Source organism: Anoplopoma fimbria, chromosome 21 (genome assembly GCF_027596085.1).
Source record: "Anoplopoma fimbria isolate UVic2021 breed Golden Eagle Sablefish chromosome 21, Afim_UVic_2022, whole genome shotgun sequence".
In the NCBI taxonomy this organism is placed as follows: domain Eukaryota; kingdom Metazoa; phylum Chordata; class Actinopteri; order Perciformes; family Anoplopomatidae; genus Anoplopoma; species Anoplopoma fimbria.
Window position 1 is genome coordinate 9,272,249 of NC_072469.1, and position 16,053 is coordinate 9,288,301.

Sequence of the window (16,053 nt, forward strand, 5' to 3'; positions counted from 1 at the left end):
ATTGTGAGGTTTGTTTTATTAGGGGTGGATATTTGGGTTGAAGATAACAGCATTGGGGTATTTGTTTATGAGTTTTATATGATACATATTAAGTTTCATCGACCCATTTAAGTTTCATCCATCCGTTCATTGCACAGGCAGACAGTGTTTGTTAACAGCTACTGTGCTCATTTGGAAGAAAAAAACAGCACTAGAAAATGCATCCAATGTCAGTCATCAAACAAGCTTTACTAGTATTCATCTCCTGTTTTTCTGTTCCGAAAAGTGTCTCCAGGGCTTATCACATGGTGTCCATGTGCGCTGGGACTGGAGTGGGAGCTGCTGCTGTCTTCGATTTATTCGACTGTAGAGGAAGACTAGTAAACAAGACTTGTTACTGTGGTTACAAAGAGTGATTTGAAACATCTCTAAATAATGCAATTCAGTGCTGTTTACATAACCTTATCCTTGCAGTACACTTAGCTACTGCTATTGTACCTTTGGTGTTAATACCTTTATGTAACATACGGTATAATAACAGGTAACTAGGTGCATTGCACTACATGTTTCATATGAATCAATATTTAACTGCATACATCCTTCATTAATAGTAAACATACAGATTGAGTGACTGTTATTCAGTGAGGGTCTACTGTAAATAGGTCTCATCATATTCAATTATTAATAGTATTGATATAAAACCACTCACAAGTTCATAATTTACTTATTATTAAAAGCACTTTTATATGTAGCAAAGTGACAGAGACCTGACATGTTGTTCCTCTTATTTATTTACATTCTTACAAAAGGACTTATGAACAAATTGATGTAAGGAGAGCAGGTGGTGATTGTGTGACTCTGATGTTTTAAGGACATCTAGTTCGATCTGTACACTTCATCAAAGGATCCTGTTCCAAGGAGCTGCAGAGTGAGGGGGGTCTTCACCAGAGGGGACTGGATTACCACGATGGCCCTGAACTCTCGGTTCTCACTAGAACACATAATATGTAAAACATCTGAAACTTGGATATCTTAGTAAAATGTTAACTTTATAGTAGAAGCTTATCATAATCCCTGTGTAGACATTTTTATGGCGGTCTGTGGTTTGTTACCTGGGAGTGAAGCTGATCTGGAGACACTGGCTGCAGCTGCTGACGTGGAGCTCCTTTGACCTGAGGAGCCCAAAGTCTGGTGTCACTCTGAACACATGGGAGTCTCCTTCATCAGACTCTACAAACACACACACACACACACACACACACACACACACACACACACACACACACACACACACACACACACACACACACGCACACACACACACACACACAGTGAAACACAAAAGGCAGTTACAGGTTGATAAGCTATGCGAACAAAGGAATATGACTCATAATTGACACTACTGACATCATCACATGGTGTGACAATAGAATTATTACAGCAAACAAATGCAATAATTTGATGGTAAACTCTTGCATTATATTTAATTGACCAACTGGGCTACAAACTGGTTTTCATAAAGGAAGATTAGTCCGACACCCAGGCTTGCCTGCTTACCCAGGGCAAGTAAAATGCCATTTCCGGCTAGTTTGTCAAGCTGCATATGCTTTATACCATTCCTGCAATGGTGAGAAAATGGCAGCGGCTAAAGGCAAATTTTAGGAGCTGAAATGCAAGTTAGCATTTCCATTACATTGGTAACATGAGTTTAGTTGGGTTACCTTAGAGCATGTGGTAGAAACTCCAGATTAATTTACTAAACTATAAATATTAAACTATTTTTGGTGTTTGTTGTTGTTTGATAACCGCTAATAAATTAAACTATTTGTATAGGGGCAACATTTACTTCAGGAAAGTAGAATTCTGACACACTTGCCCGACCGGGAAAGTGAAAGAGAAATGTATGTTTAACCCTGACACTTTCCTACTGCAACAGAAATGATAAAATAGGCAAATTATATATTATAATTGCCATTCCAAATCAATGTATGTGTAAAAAAAGCATAATTCTAGTTAGTTTAGCCAAGTTGTGCATAAATTAAAGACCAAAACAAACCAAAGAGCTAACGTAAGAGCAATAAAGTGAATGCCAATAAATATGTAGAAGCTCAGTAGATACCTAAAACTGATTTCCAGTAAGTGTGGGCTCCGTGTCTGTAGAGGTTGACTTCTTTTATCTGTGTCTGCCCAACGTAGCAGAACCCAAAGTCGATGCTGTCACTGGACAGACGCATGGTAGCAAGATCCAAATGGGCACAGAGAGGCACTGTCTGCACAGAGCAAAGAAGAAAATCAACTTTGTGAGGTCAATTACCTATAAAAGTGTATAATGTAATGACTAGTGTTATATAATTGTCTTTTTCTCCCCTTTGATGCATTTCTACAGTTGAGATTCACGACATTGTCTGACCTGCAGGCTGTTGTTGCTGTAGTGAATCAGGAGGTTTTGCTGGAACCTCAGCTTCCTTTCCTCTCTTGCACGATGGATCAGCGTCACCCCAGGAGGGACTTCCTCACCTGCCTGGTCTGCATGGTCCAGAAGGGACAGGGAGCAGTGGAAGGCCACCTTCACCTGGTATTCACAGCAAAAGAGTACAACTAACTGTCAAGAACGACAAAATGACGGAACATCCTTTAGATGAAAATCTAATCCAGAAATTGACTGAGTCTCCTCATCTCACCTTCATGCTTTGCTTTGGGTGCAGCACCAAAGACTGGCTGTCACCAGTAGGTGGGTTGCTGGAGGTGCCGGTCCGGACTCGAGGCTGCTGCTGCTTGAGCACTCTAAAGGGAGGCTGAGTCCCGAGTCTGAAGTGAAGGGGCATTTCTGAGTTGTTTCTCAGCTGAAAGGCCTGTGTGGTGTCAAATTCACGAACTACCAGCTACGGAGCAAAACAACCAGAGAAGCGACCACTGAGCATGAATGGTCTGAAATACTGTACACCTTTACGATCAATACCTCATGCATGCACCTCAGTGTGTCAGAGTATTTTTGATTAGTGTTGTAGATTTCTCAGACCGACCTCCTCTGATTCTGCCTTCAGTAAATCACCGGCTGAGGCATGAAACTCCAGCACCCCCTCATCTTCCTCCATCTGCACCAACAGCCTGCAGCGGCACGGAGCCAAGGGGAAGATATGAAACTTAATCAGACCGCTTCTCGCCTAACCTCAGCTCATTTTAATTTAGGAAACATAAACAGAGATGGATTCTTTAGGGATTTTGGGGACTTGGTGTGATTGTAATTGCTTACACTGCAGGCTTAACGACAGCTAGTAGATCCATTCTGACAGGCTCCAAATCCAAACCCTGAGCTCTTCCAACTTTACCCGGGACACAGGCGGCCATCTGTAAAGAAACACAACACAATAATAAGGGAATTTAGGTTGCATCAGAGTCATCTCCTGTTTACATTTTCCAGGATTTAAAACTGAAAGACACTGTTTAGCGTGTTGAGCCTCTTACCTCAGAGTCTAGACTCATGAAGCCCAGAGCCAGGCCCACACATCTGGACTCACAACCTGAACCGTTAAGAGTCAAAGGAGTGAAAGACACATGGATGGTGCTGCTGCTCTTTGCTGGAATCACCTTGAGATAAACAGCAGAAAAAGATAAGCCAGTGTTATTCATATGGCGAAAAGCGGAGTTGTAAAATGGATTAATATAACTAGTCTTATCAACATACTATTTGCTGGGGTGTGATGCAGTATGGGTAATCCGAGAGGTTGCCCACATGAGGTCTGATGTGAACAGAGATGAGTTTTTTCTTCACAGGAGAGGGATAAAGACGGGTTTCTTCTTCCTCACAGTCATCCTCGGATACATATTCCTCCCCTTCCCCGCTCTGGAATCAATAGGATTAAGCCGGTTTGAGTGTGGGTTCACTCTGCATCGTAGCCACAAGAATTTCCCAGAGGCATCGTCATAGAACTCATTAAACTTTATGTTCATGTTTCCGTGTTGGGATGTAAAATGTACTCACAGTCGTGCTGCAGAGGGAGGAGCTCGTCCCCCCAGAACCTGGGGTCGTATTTCTCATCCAGGATGGTTGAACGTTCCCACCAGAAATCCTTAATGCTTCGCTTAACATCTCGTTGCCGTCAGCATCTTTAACTGGAAAGGCGTCTCCGTATGCCACCACAAGATCCACCAGTTTATGGTCATTCGGATCTATGTTATATGTCTCCCAGTCCATGCGAATATCTGTTGGCATGCAAAGATTTAGATTAAATAACTTTATTAACCCCAAAAGGGGGATTAGTCAGTCAGAGAGTTCACAGTAGCCTACATATGAAATACATACTGCTATTGCATTAGCCAGACTAACACACAAACAAACATATTCCAAGTGGAGACATTGGTTTAGCTCAGGAATCCGTCCAGCGGCTTAAATTAAAATACAATGTAAATATAATTCATCAATTAATAAATAAAAGCTAGATCAGAATTGATGCACCCGAACCAGGAACAATAAAATAGGCAATAGATATGAAAGGAAACATTAAAATTGATGTCAAAAACACAACCCGTATCTCAGAAAACAAACAAATCAGTTTACTATTGTTGTCTCTTAAGAGCTTTTCAAACATGTGGAGCATTTTGGGTATTTGTAACCAGCAACTCTTTACACTTTCACTTACCAAACATGGTGGGATTGTTGATGCGAAGAGAACGAGACACCGTGTCACCTCCAGATACATGAGTGCCAAACCTAATGATGCAAACAGGAATATCAAGCCGATATAGATATAATGCCATCGTTAGTGCATATTAATTAGAGAATAGTACAGGGTAACAGACTGTGTTATTGGTCCCTGGTTCTGGTTGTCTGGACGTGGGCCTGTCATTTGGAAGTAGAGTGGGCAGCCTGTAACAGTCATCTGCATGGGAATGAGAGTGGGCTCGAGGTCCCCCACCTACAGGAGGAAAAAATAGATTTCAACATTATTCAAGAGAATGTGTTTGGAAAATCTTCATGTTACAGTAGACAGTCATTTCTAATCCTGAAATATCAGTCACATCTCTTTGTATGGCATCATACTTTGCATATGAGGTGATCTCTGTATTCCCCCCACATGTCCGTGTAGGCAGTGACATCCACAGTCTGGGTCTGAAAAGGTCCGAGCATCCCAGTGTCTGGTAGGACAAAGAAAGCTGCACCTTTCCCGTGAGCCAGCAGGCTGCTCACAAACTCTGCCAATAAATACAGAAAGTTTGAGGGTCCACTCAATCTGCTTAATTTAAAGTGTGTGCTTCGCATGCTAACGAAACGTAAGCTTACCCTTGAGTGCTTTTTCTTCTACTTTCTGAGCTTGAACAGAGTGAAGTGGCTTCTTGACATATGTCGATCTGTGATTAGAATGCAGCAGGTGTCACATCTGCAGTACAGCAAAGTCACTCTTTGATTCATTATTCAGCTAGCTCCCCTTACCTTTTCTCTGACTGGTTATTGGGCTTTGAGGCATGGCAGGTGAAATAATCTGCCTCTATGTGGAAAGGTGCAGGGATAGCAGTTTGATTGGTTATCAATAACTGCTTAGTAACGGCTCTGTTCAAAATGACGTCATCTCCAAAGTCAAGCAGCAGTGTTGAGGGGCTCTGGTCATCTCGCGGAGAGCTAAGAGCAAAGATAAGTGACTATGACTTACCAAACACTTATGCTATGGAGTTAGTGAAGCCACTAGGTGGTTAGATTATATACTTTAAACCAAGGTTAACTACCAGACACTGGGCAGTGAGTAGGACACACTGAGTTTCTTGGTTTTGGAAGCCATGATGCCAACTACAAGAGGAGAGTTCATCTCCTTGACCTCACAGAGAGCAGCCACCTCAGTCAGATCCAGCTGGACAAAGAGACAAATATTAAAGGGCAGTTATCAATAAAAATAGAAATAGTGCATATTTTAGCTGCTGACATCACAGTAAAGAACAAGTAGTGCAATTGTCTTGCGATCTTCTGGTTTGTTAGAGACAAGATAAAATGAAAAATCCTGTCATATTATGTACCTATTAAACAATATATGCAAAAAAATAATTTGTTCTTCCAGTTAATTTCAGCCAATATAATATAATATCCTCCATCAATAATCTGCAAGTTTTAGCAACAAGGTATGCGTGTGGAGCCACAGTCTTTTATAGCTCTTTATCACACTTCATACTAAGCCTGCCTACTTTTAGCTGTGCAATCAAATGCGAAGGATATGTTTTAAATATCTCTAATATTTCCGTTTTATTGACGAATAGGTCACAGTAGAGAAGCTAAATACACTCTTAACTTCAGTTTCACTGGGACTTTAATAACTTTGGTACTTACATCTGTGTGAGAGATGAAATTAACTGTGATCTCTAAACTGGCATTTGGTCCCAGAGTGCCAGAAGAGGGGTCAAAACTGGCTGTACACAATTCAGCCTGTTTACCCTGGAGCTGAGCCTGGTGGGGAAAATTCCAAAACTCAGATCATCAAGTATTAAATGTCATGAAAGGCATCCTTATTTTATCGATGAGAAATAAAAAACTAAGAGCCCATCTTTAATTGCTAATTTGTATCCAAACAGCCTAACATATTATACAGATTACGCACTGCATTCATGCATACAGACCAGGGGTTTTTCTAACATGATGGCAGCATTCATTGCATCATTCATTCTTCTTACAGTAAATTAAGTGGTGATAAAATGCCAGCGTACCATCCAGCTGAAGTGTGCAGGCAGCAGGGTCTGGTTGAAGAGAGTGACGGTTGCCTTGGCAGGAACTCCAATGTAGAGTTCAGAGAAGAGCAGCTCACAGTTCAGCAGACACACCTGTGGAGACTGCACATCTGCTCGCACAGACAGGTGACTGCAACAAACACACAGGTAGTGTTACTTGTTATCAGAATGCTGAGTAACATCAACTTTTATGCTGCTGAGCCTCATTACCATCCTGTTCCATTCTCCACCGTCAACTCCAGCTCTGTTTCATATCGCTGGCAGAATTTGGGACTAAATAGCACATCTACACTGCAGGAGGCCAAGGGGGGCAGCACACCTCTGCTCGGTTCCACTGAGAGCTGAAAAATAGATTCATATAGATTTAATGTTATTTTATCACTAATGTTTTGCTTTATTATTGTCCAGTATATGGTACCTGTTTGTCCTGGTGGTCCTGCTGATTGTTACGCCTCTCCTTCAGCGTCCAGGAAGCCTCCAGCTGGGTGGTGTTAGTGAGGAGCAGAGTGGTCTGAGTCTGCTCCCCGAGCTTCATGAGCCCAAACTCCACACTGGGAACACTGAGGGTCACTATGGGACCCTGTCGGAAGTCAAAACGATGAACATAAAGAGGTCACAGCTCACAGATAAACTATGCTCTATGAATATCACAGCAACAAATTAGCATTGTGGATTAGTAAAGCATTTTGTGAAGGTTTTAGCCATATTGTGATGGTGTTAAGTTTCATTCTTACCTTAAAAGAGACTTCAACTGCCAAGGTGACGGGCTTGTGGTGGTGCTCTATGTGGCAAACCAGACTGGTCACAACCTTCTCTGGTTTCCCTCCACTCAAAATCAGGTCGAAGTCGAAACACTCGTTTTCCTCTTAACCCACGGAGGACAAATGAATGAATAATGAACCAATAAATCAACTACATTAAACGGTGTTTACAAGTCATAATGCACAAATTAAAGTTAACCTAGTTAAAAGAAGATTTTTTGGGGGGGGTTATTATCTGCTGTACTGCGGGACACACCTATGCTACCAGCAGAGGGCTCTACTTCAATTATGTGGCTGCTGCTGCTCATTCGCTCCCATTGAAAAAAGATGCAGGTTTTGCTGTGGTTCCACATCTAATACACACAAGACACAGAAACAACCATGAATAACTTTAATTGTGGCACACAATCATTTGGTAGAAATCTAATATTTGTCATATATAGTAAACATGAGAAAAAAGTGACTAGAATAACCTTGAATTGCCTTCGGGTGGTGGAGCAAATAAAAATATCTCCGGGGATAACAACAGCATAAGGCTCCAGTAGGACCTGGTATGGCTCTGATGACCCCTTGACCTCTATATCCATGACGATGACATCGCCCACCTTGGACCCAATGCGCACAGGCTGAAGGACACTAGATTCCCACACAAATCACACAGACACAATACAATACTTTGTTAGATGAAGTGTGCTAAACTTGCTGTGTGATGTCATTTCTTTGTATGTAATGACCTTGTGGTGTTATTTTTACACACACTCCTACCAATGTGCATACAAAGTCTCAGGAACTTTACCCATTGTCAGGGGGCTCTGGCGGCAGCTGGGGGACATCCCTCAGGACTAAGTGACAGACACTGTGGTGAACCTTCAACTTAAGAAAACACAAACATGACATGAATTAAGTATCAGCTTTTACCTTCCAAACAGGAGACTCATTATGTAAGAAATACAGTATTATTAAAGTATATATATTTATTTGGAGTCCTCTGTACTTCTTTAGGGCAGAAGGTTAATAGAAACTCTTGATCCTGGCAGGGGGCCAGAACTCCTGTTTGGGGGCTGACGTGGAAAACATCATCTGTGGCCAGGTGGAATTGGAAATGGGCGGGCTCTGGGGTTTCCCCTGGAGGAAATAGTCGCAGGTTTGGCTTCATGATCTGCCAGTGGAAAGGCAGCTCCAAGTGGCTTCAGCCCCAGAGAGAGAACGAGAAAGAGAGATTTAATGTGATATTTAATGATCCCTGAAGGGGAACTCTTCTTCTGCTTGTAGCGACAGAGCAGCAGGACTGGGTCTTGTAGTTAATCAGTACTTAATTTCTCACTCAAGGAAATAATAACTATGTTAATTCTGCCAACACTAGGGGCTTGAATCCCAGTGCTCCAATTTAAGAGGTCTCCCTTCTTACTCTGTTATCATGTGGCCAAAAAGAGCACACGTGATGTTTGTACTTGTGACTAGACATGAGTTTAAAACATTTAATACTAATACTACTAATACTATTTCATGCTTTGTATTGATGATATATGAGAGGGTAAGGCTTACACATTGTTTCTAATGATGAGTCTCTTCTGTTGCACTGAGTGAGGGTTACACGGGCTGAAACGGACACAATGCTCTGCAATGAGGTCATGCTCCTCTCCCACCACAGGACGCTCCTCCTTCCCAGATACAGATGCAAGCTCAACTGCAATCAGCTGGCCCTCACCTGGGTAAAAAATCTCACATTATAGAGACAATGGACAAATTGTCTTGGACCTTACACATTACAAGTCGTTTTTTTTATAGACGAGTTTTCTGATTGCTGAAAAGATTCACCTTTGATGGAAATGTCTTTCACCTGGCAGTTGTCACACACAACAGTGAACACCTGACAGCTCCTCTCAGCAGTGGTGGGGAAGAACACCACCTGCAAATACACACACACACACACACACACACACACACACACACACACACACACACACACACACACACACACACACACACACACACACACACACACACACACACACACACACACATATATTATTTGAAGCCTACAGAGAATTTATAGAACCAAATTTCTATAAAAACATAGTTAGCTGAAAATAAGTGCTTTCTAAAAAAATGTGAAGTAACCTGAGAAGCCTACGAAGCATTGCATCTACATATTTATTTTATAATTTACTTCCATAACACACTTACTTCCACTACAGTGGCCTCTCCTGGCTGCAGCACAAAAAGAGACGGGCTGAATGCAAATGGTGGCTGCTCAGAAAAGTATGTTCTTGCCACAGACTATATAAAGAAAGAAAGAAAAAACGACATTCAGTATACCTTTTTATAAATATTTGATCTAAAACCGTTACTGTATCTTAGATAATGTGTCAGATTGATTTTTACCCTGAGGTTCGAGGCTGGCCACTGGTTCTTGGGGATGATGCAAAAGGTCCCGGCGCTGACGCTCACATTTTGGCACAAGAACTCAACAAATTTTACTCCTCCGATAAGACAATAACCACAGTCCAGAACTCTTGGTACTGCACAATAATTTAGGGGGGAAAAAATCAACAATGCATGACAGAATAAAGCACACTCATGAGCATTACAACAACAGAAGGTTGGTAGATTGTTATGAGACTCACATGTGAGTACTGGAGGGGATCTTCTGGCTGCGATGAGCACCGTCATCATGTGACCAGCATATGCCTCAACCGTTATGCAGTCCTTATAGTGCCCCAAGGAGTCTGGAGCGAAGAGCACTGTGTACTTGCAACTCATCCCTGGGGCAACAACACCACCCTCACCAGGAAATCTCCCTGCCAAAACATATCTTAATATCATTCCCTTCTTATATTGCACCAGTACAATTCTCTAAATTCACTTGTGTGCTATTTATCTTCTAATAATGTTTGATACAGTAGTTAATGCTGGTGTTTAGTTCCAGGATTGCAGCAACAAAACAGGAAATCACCAATTGCATTCCAGAGATGCTCTTGTATGCCTTTTTGATACAGTCACTGAAATTCAAAACATCAGATGATTTCCTCACTATCAACAGGAATGGGGAAGTAGTTTAATCCAATCAGAAGAAAAAGGGCTCACCCAGGCCAATAGAAAAGTAAGGAGTGGCAGGAGGGATGACTCGGACAGTGCGGCTCACAGAAGTCAAGTTTTTCAGCTCAAGCGTAGTCTAGAACGGGACAGGGCGTGTTATGGTGCATTTCATCATCTCATTAAAAAAACTTTGGTAGTTCTGTATAAATTAGTAAAACATACCTCATAAACCTTTCCCACACTGTAGTCAGTGAAAACCACCTCTGAAGGATTTGCTAGAAAGGTTGGGACAGGATTTTCAGTTGAGCTGTCAGGGAGAATAAGCACAACAACAACACATGATTATTCTGTCTGTTCTCAATAAAGACACTCTTGCAGGAAGTGGTGAGATGGCTAACCACCAACTGCTACTTTAAAACCAAAGATCAAGCATTTATGATTTTACTTTCTTCTTATGCCAAAGAAGAAAATGTATTTTGCTTTTTGAGTTGGATCAAAGCTGGAGCTGCACTAATATGACTGAAATGGTAAGGGGTTCTTGTTAAATCCCAACCCCTTAGCTAACCTTCCTCAATACTGCATCTTATGCATATTAAGCATAAAGGTAAATATAGAATCATCCACACATATACAAACATGAACCTGACATCCTGTGACTACACTTACCACATACATGAGGTAGATCTTGCTTGTACAACAGTTTACTAAGGCCAACAGTGTTTGTAACCACTGTCAGTAAGTGTCTTTTAAGGCATACTTGGCTCTCATTGTAGGATGTGTCTCGTTTCACCTTCAGATGGGCTTCTATCTGTGTTTGTCTCTGTGTCACAGCTTTGTCAAAAAAGCATTCGGAAATTTTGACTATCTATTTCCTTGGAATCAGTCTGTCTGCAAATATAATGTGACACAGGCCTGTGCCATTTTTTCACACAATTCGTGGGCAATCAACTCTGGTTTCCTGAATAAAGGAGGGGGGGTGTACTAGGTTAGATTGATTACATTGGAATCATTTTGGGAAATGTTAATTTGAAGATGTATGGATACAGCCTAGGCTTTATACTGTGATAAGGCATATGTAATGTGTAAGTGCAAGCTTGGATCAAGACATTTATGCCTACAATATGTAGCAACCATAACAATTTTAGAGTGTTTTTTTTATGTTTTTGGATTGTAATGAATTGTTGGTATAATTCACACATCATTCTAACTTAAACAACCTGGCAAATATGAAATAGGCTATATTACGTGTTACGTGTGCACATTGTTCAATTAATTTTGAAGAGGGATTGTCTGTCCTTTTCGTTAAGTATGACTCATACAAGATTTACATATGTGACTCACTATGGCACTATCCTTGATTTCATATATTTGCCGCCCTTGGCACACTCCAGGTACCTTTGCTTCTCCATCTCTTTCCTTTCATGCTCCATCTTTCCCACTTTTGTTTTGGGATGGATGAGGGATGTGCTTCCCTGCGGTGCATTCGGAGGAAGGAAGCGAGGATTGCGTCGGAAGTTGTGGCGATCTTTCAGCTTCTGAAGTCTTTCCCGTCCCTCTGCCCGATCTTTTGCACTTGGCTCATCCTTCCGCTTTGGTCTAGTTTTGGTCTGGTTGGGCCTCTGAAACATAGCAGAGGAACACTGATGTAATCAAGCCTCCCTTGTTCTCAGAGGTACTAGGGCTTGCCAGATATACAGTTATCAATTACATCAGTTCTCAAAACTCAGAGGAAACCCTTTTAATAATGTTCTTTTTATGTCCCTGTTGTCTTAATTTTTTCATTTAGGCTACTGTTTCATTTGATTATCTATTCCTTTCAATTGTAGGCATTCTATTCTTGTAAAATATATCACTCTTGATAGCTCTGTCTAATCAAAAGGGTGTAGGCATGTGACTCCTCACCTCCTTGGGAGTTTTCTTCCTCTTTGGGGTATCTGAGGTGGATTCGAGAGTCAGGCTGCGATCCAACTTATTCATTTGTGGGACAATCTTTTCTGGGCTGGGCATTAGAGTATAACCATCATCCTGAGGCTCCCTGGACACGTGCATGGCGTAGGCGATGGTAGGTTTGGCAGGATTGGATTTTACTGACAGGAAAGGAATAAGTTAAATATCGAGCCAAAACACATTGGCTATGAATAATTTAAGATGAATCCAAAAGGAGGGTCATGTACTTATTGCTGGTGGGCCCACTCGCGTTTTTTGTGTAGGTAAGTAGTCCTGGGGGGAAATCAGGTTGTTCATTTGGAGAAGATCTTTGTCTACACACCAGGGAAAGGCTGAATTGACTGAAAATAGAGATAAGAAATAACATTAAATAACAATCCCTGGTGGTGTATTCAAAGTAAATATATAGAAACATAACAGTGTGCAGTTACATGTTATTTTTTCAACAGTATAACACAAATCAATTCATGACAATGTCTCTATCTCACCTGTGCGGAGGCCCAGGTGATCATAAGCATCTCCCATCTCCTCCTTCATTCTCTCATAGGCCTGGCTTTCTGTGGCTGCAGCCCGAGCTCTGGCCTGAATTATATGACTCTCCAGCATGTCAGCCTCTTTTATACACCGGCTGTATTCAGAATGAGCCTGTGAGATTGAAAATAAATGACAAATTTCATATATACTGTACGTTATTGTACGCTTAAGATAAGATAAGAGATAAGATAAGATAAGATAATCCTTTATTAGTCCCGCAGCGGGGAAATTTGCAGGCTTACAGCAGCATAGAGTAAAGTGCACACAAGAGACATAGTAAGAAAGACAAGATAAAAAAAAAACAAAAAAACAAAAAAACAAGTATTATAAATAAGCAATAAAAACAGTAGAAAAACACAATAACTGAAATATAATATTTACAGACAGAAAAAAACTATTTTAACTATTATTGCACAGTGTTTTTATTGTCATGTGTCATGTGGTCTGCTGAGAGCAGAGTTGGTTGTGCAGCCTGACAGCAGCAGGAAGGAAGGACCTGCGGTACCTCTCCTTCACACACCGGGGGTGAAGCAGCCGGTGGCTGAAGGAGCTGCACAGAGCTGCCAGGGTGTCCTGCATGGGGTGAGAGGTGTTGTTCATCAGGGATGACAGCTTGGCCATCATCCTCCTGTCTCCCACCACCTCCACCGTATCCAGTGGACACCCCAGCACACTGCTGGCCTTCCTCCATGGACTTTGACATTGTGAACCGTGCAGAACAGTGTTGCTGTTACCTGTTGGAGCTCTTCAACGTATCTGTCATGGTAGCTGCTTCGTCCATTCTTTGTCTTTATGAGGTTGGACAGAATGTCTTTCCCCATGATGTCTTTTGTGTATAGATCCTTAAAAATGCTTGCTAACACATGAGAAATATCCTAATGTACAAGAAAGAGATGTTTTAAAAACGCATCATCATTGTTTTTCCTCTGTCTTTAGAGTGAATTTACTTAAATAAGGGTTAAGTATTCTTAGCTGCAGGTGTTCTTCATACCTGTGACTTTCCTGTTGCAGGTCTGTGACTGTCGACAGACGGATCAAGACGAGATGTGTCTCTTGTCTCTGGTTCTTCTTGCATGGTACAGATGTGCAACTCATGCAGTTTGCTAAACAGCTGGTTTGCGTCTAAGTTATTCTAGTAAACTATATGTTATTGAAGTCCGTCGGCGCTCGGTGCTTTCCGCAATGTTTGTGTACAAGCGGTTGCCAAAGCGACGACAAGGTACTGTCCGCTGTAGAAAGTCGACTGTCTCACTCCAGGAGCGAAATCCCAGAAAAAGACACGATATATAACTTTGAAACAAACAAATAAATCATTACAAAGCCTTTATGTTTCTAACAGTTTGACTGTTTAATCCTTCCACTATGCTGAACTTTATGAAACTAGAACACATTAATATACTATTGGCTTTGTACTCTGCAAAAACATTACCCGAAGAACAAACGTTTCCCTACTGTCTTAAAAGTGACATAACATTGACTAAATCAATAATTCAAAGATTATTGATAATAATAAATAATGGATTTTTATTTATATAGCACACTTTAAAATACAATGAAATCTCAAGGTGCTGTACAGGGTAAAACAATCACAATAATCAAATATAATAATAAAACGCTAAAAACAAATAAAAAATGTCATAAATGAATTCATTTAATCATAATAAAATCTAAGAATATATATTAAAACTGAACAACTACCCAAGAAACGCAATCTAAACCACACAAAGCTAAGACCATGATAATGATTCATTGATATTCATCTAACAAATGTTTTATAACCTAAGTTTTTCACATAGAAACTGACAGACACATGCTACATTGAGTAAGTGATTAAAGATGGTTTCATTTCATTAAATTAGGATGATTTCAATTAGTAAGTAATCCATTAGTAATCAGTTAGATTTCTGCAGCATATTGTGACTAACACCTGACACACTGAACTATTTGAGACGGACTAACTCATTAGCCCAGATGCATCATGTTTATCCAACAATTACACCCGCATACTGTCATTTGAGGTGTGGCGTTGTTGCTGTTGCCTGTGTGACTTATTTTCCCAGAAGCTACAGTACTTGGAAAAAGTAGCTGGCTGTTCTTCTGCAATGCGGAAGTGCAATACAGGTACTGAAGGATAGGTGGTTTCTGCATATTGTGTCATGCAAAGTATTTTCAAAACTCAAGCAAAGCATTTGTCTGTGGCCGCATGCAAAAAAAGCAGTTTCTGTCTAAGAAGTAATGCTTTTGCAATACATACAAATGTGTTTCTTTTATGAGGCCAAGATTCCAAAGAATCCCAGAACAAAATATTTGACTGTGCCGATCAGGCGGTGCTCAAGTGGGATTCTCAAAGAGGCGATTGTTGAGCTCACTTTGTAGCTCCTCGTGATTTGCCAGACAGAGCTTCGTTTTTTTTCCCACAAGACTTGCCCCAGCACGAGAGTTCATAGGACAAAACATGCTGGCATGCACTGATAATAGAGAGGCACACAAAGCATGATCTGTGTAAGCTCTCATGTATCAGGCTATGTTGAAACAGCTGGAGCTTATATTGTCAAATGCGCAAACAATATTTAGTATTTAGTATCCTGCCATATTAGTGACACCACAACAACATTATAACTTGACATTTAACAATTCCCCAATGGCCAGAAAGAGCTTTTTTTGACAGGCTAGGCATGCATGGTAACCAACACCTGCTCTAGAAGCTTTGAAATGTTGCTTTAGCACATATTTCTGTTTGAATCAACACTGGACTGGAATTCCTACTATGGACCTTAAGGCGCTGTCAGTAGGCGTAGATAGTGTAAAGACCATGTGATAATGATGATTACAGACATGGTGTGATGTGGAGGGATCATACTCTGAACACTGTGTTGTGTAAAAAGCCAGAAGGGAGAGGCAAGAGCACACTATAAATGACAGGTCTGTACCAGAACAGGGAAACACCCCACACAAATCAGAGCACACTAAGTGTCAGAATGCTACATAAAATCACAGCACTGAGTTAGAGGATTTATAATAAAGCCCCTATTTAACATCATCTTATCAAGGTTTACATTGGACTAATTGCAAATGTTTATTTTTA

At 41.0% G+C, this 16,053-nt stretch overlaps 1 protein-coding gene across 1 annotated transcript; it reads right to left on the bottom strand.

Annotated features, from left to right (window-relative positions):
- Positions 1 to 823: 823 nt before the first annotated feature.
- Positions 824 to 14,052, bottom strand: dlec1 (DLEC1 cilia and flagella associated protein). The gene is made up of 38 exons (XM_054623187.1): positions 13,960 to 14,052; positions 13,703 to 13,843; positions 12,923 to 13,079; positions 12,662 to 12,775; positions 12,390 to 12,574; positions 11,883 to 12,106; positions 10,710 to 10,794; positions 10,536 to 10,623; positions 10,076 to 10,249; positions 9,834 to 9,970; positions 9,636 to 9,728; positions 9,267 to 9,357; positions 8,994 to 9,156; positions 8,443 to 8,635; positions 8,245 to 8,321; positions 7,922 to 8,084; positions 7,705 to 7,801; positions 7,422 to 7,552; positions 7,106 to 7,267; positions 6,898 to 7,028; positions 6,667 to 6,817; positions 6,293 to 6,409; positions 5,701 to 5,822; positions 5,411 to 5,596; positions 5,261 to 5,328; positions 5,021 to 5,172; positions 4,780 to 4,895; positions 4,620 to 4,690; positions 3,962 to 4,182; positions 3,665 to 3,823; positions 3,445 to 3,567; positions 3,233 to 3,327; positions 3,003 to 3,087; positions 2,661 to 2,861; positions 2,390 to 2,551; positions 2,099 to 2,249; positions 1,092 to 1,209; positions 824 to 970 (listed from the first exon to the last, which is right to left on the bottom strand). The coding sequence occupies exons 1-38, from the start codon at positions 14,041 to 14,043 to the stop codon at positions 856 to 858; spliced, it is 5,103 nt and encodes a 1,700-aa protein (XP_054479162.1). The 5' UTR covers positions 14,044 to 14,052; the 3' UTR covers positions 824 to 855.
- Positions 14,053 to 16,053: the final 2,001 nt, after the last annotated feature.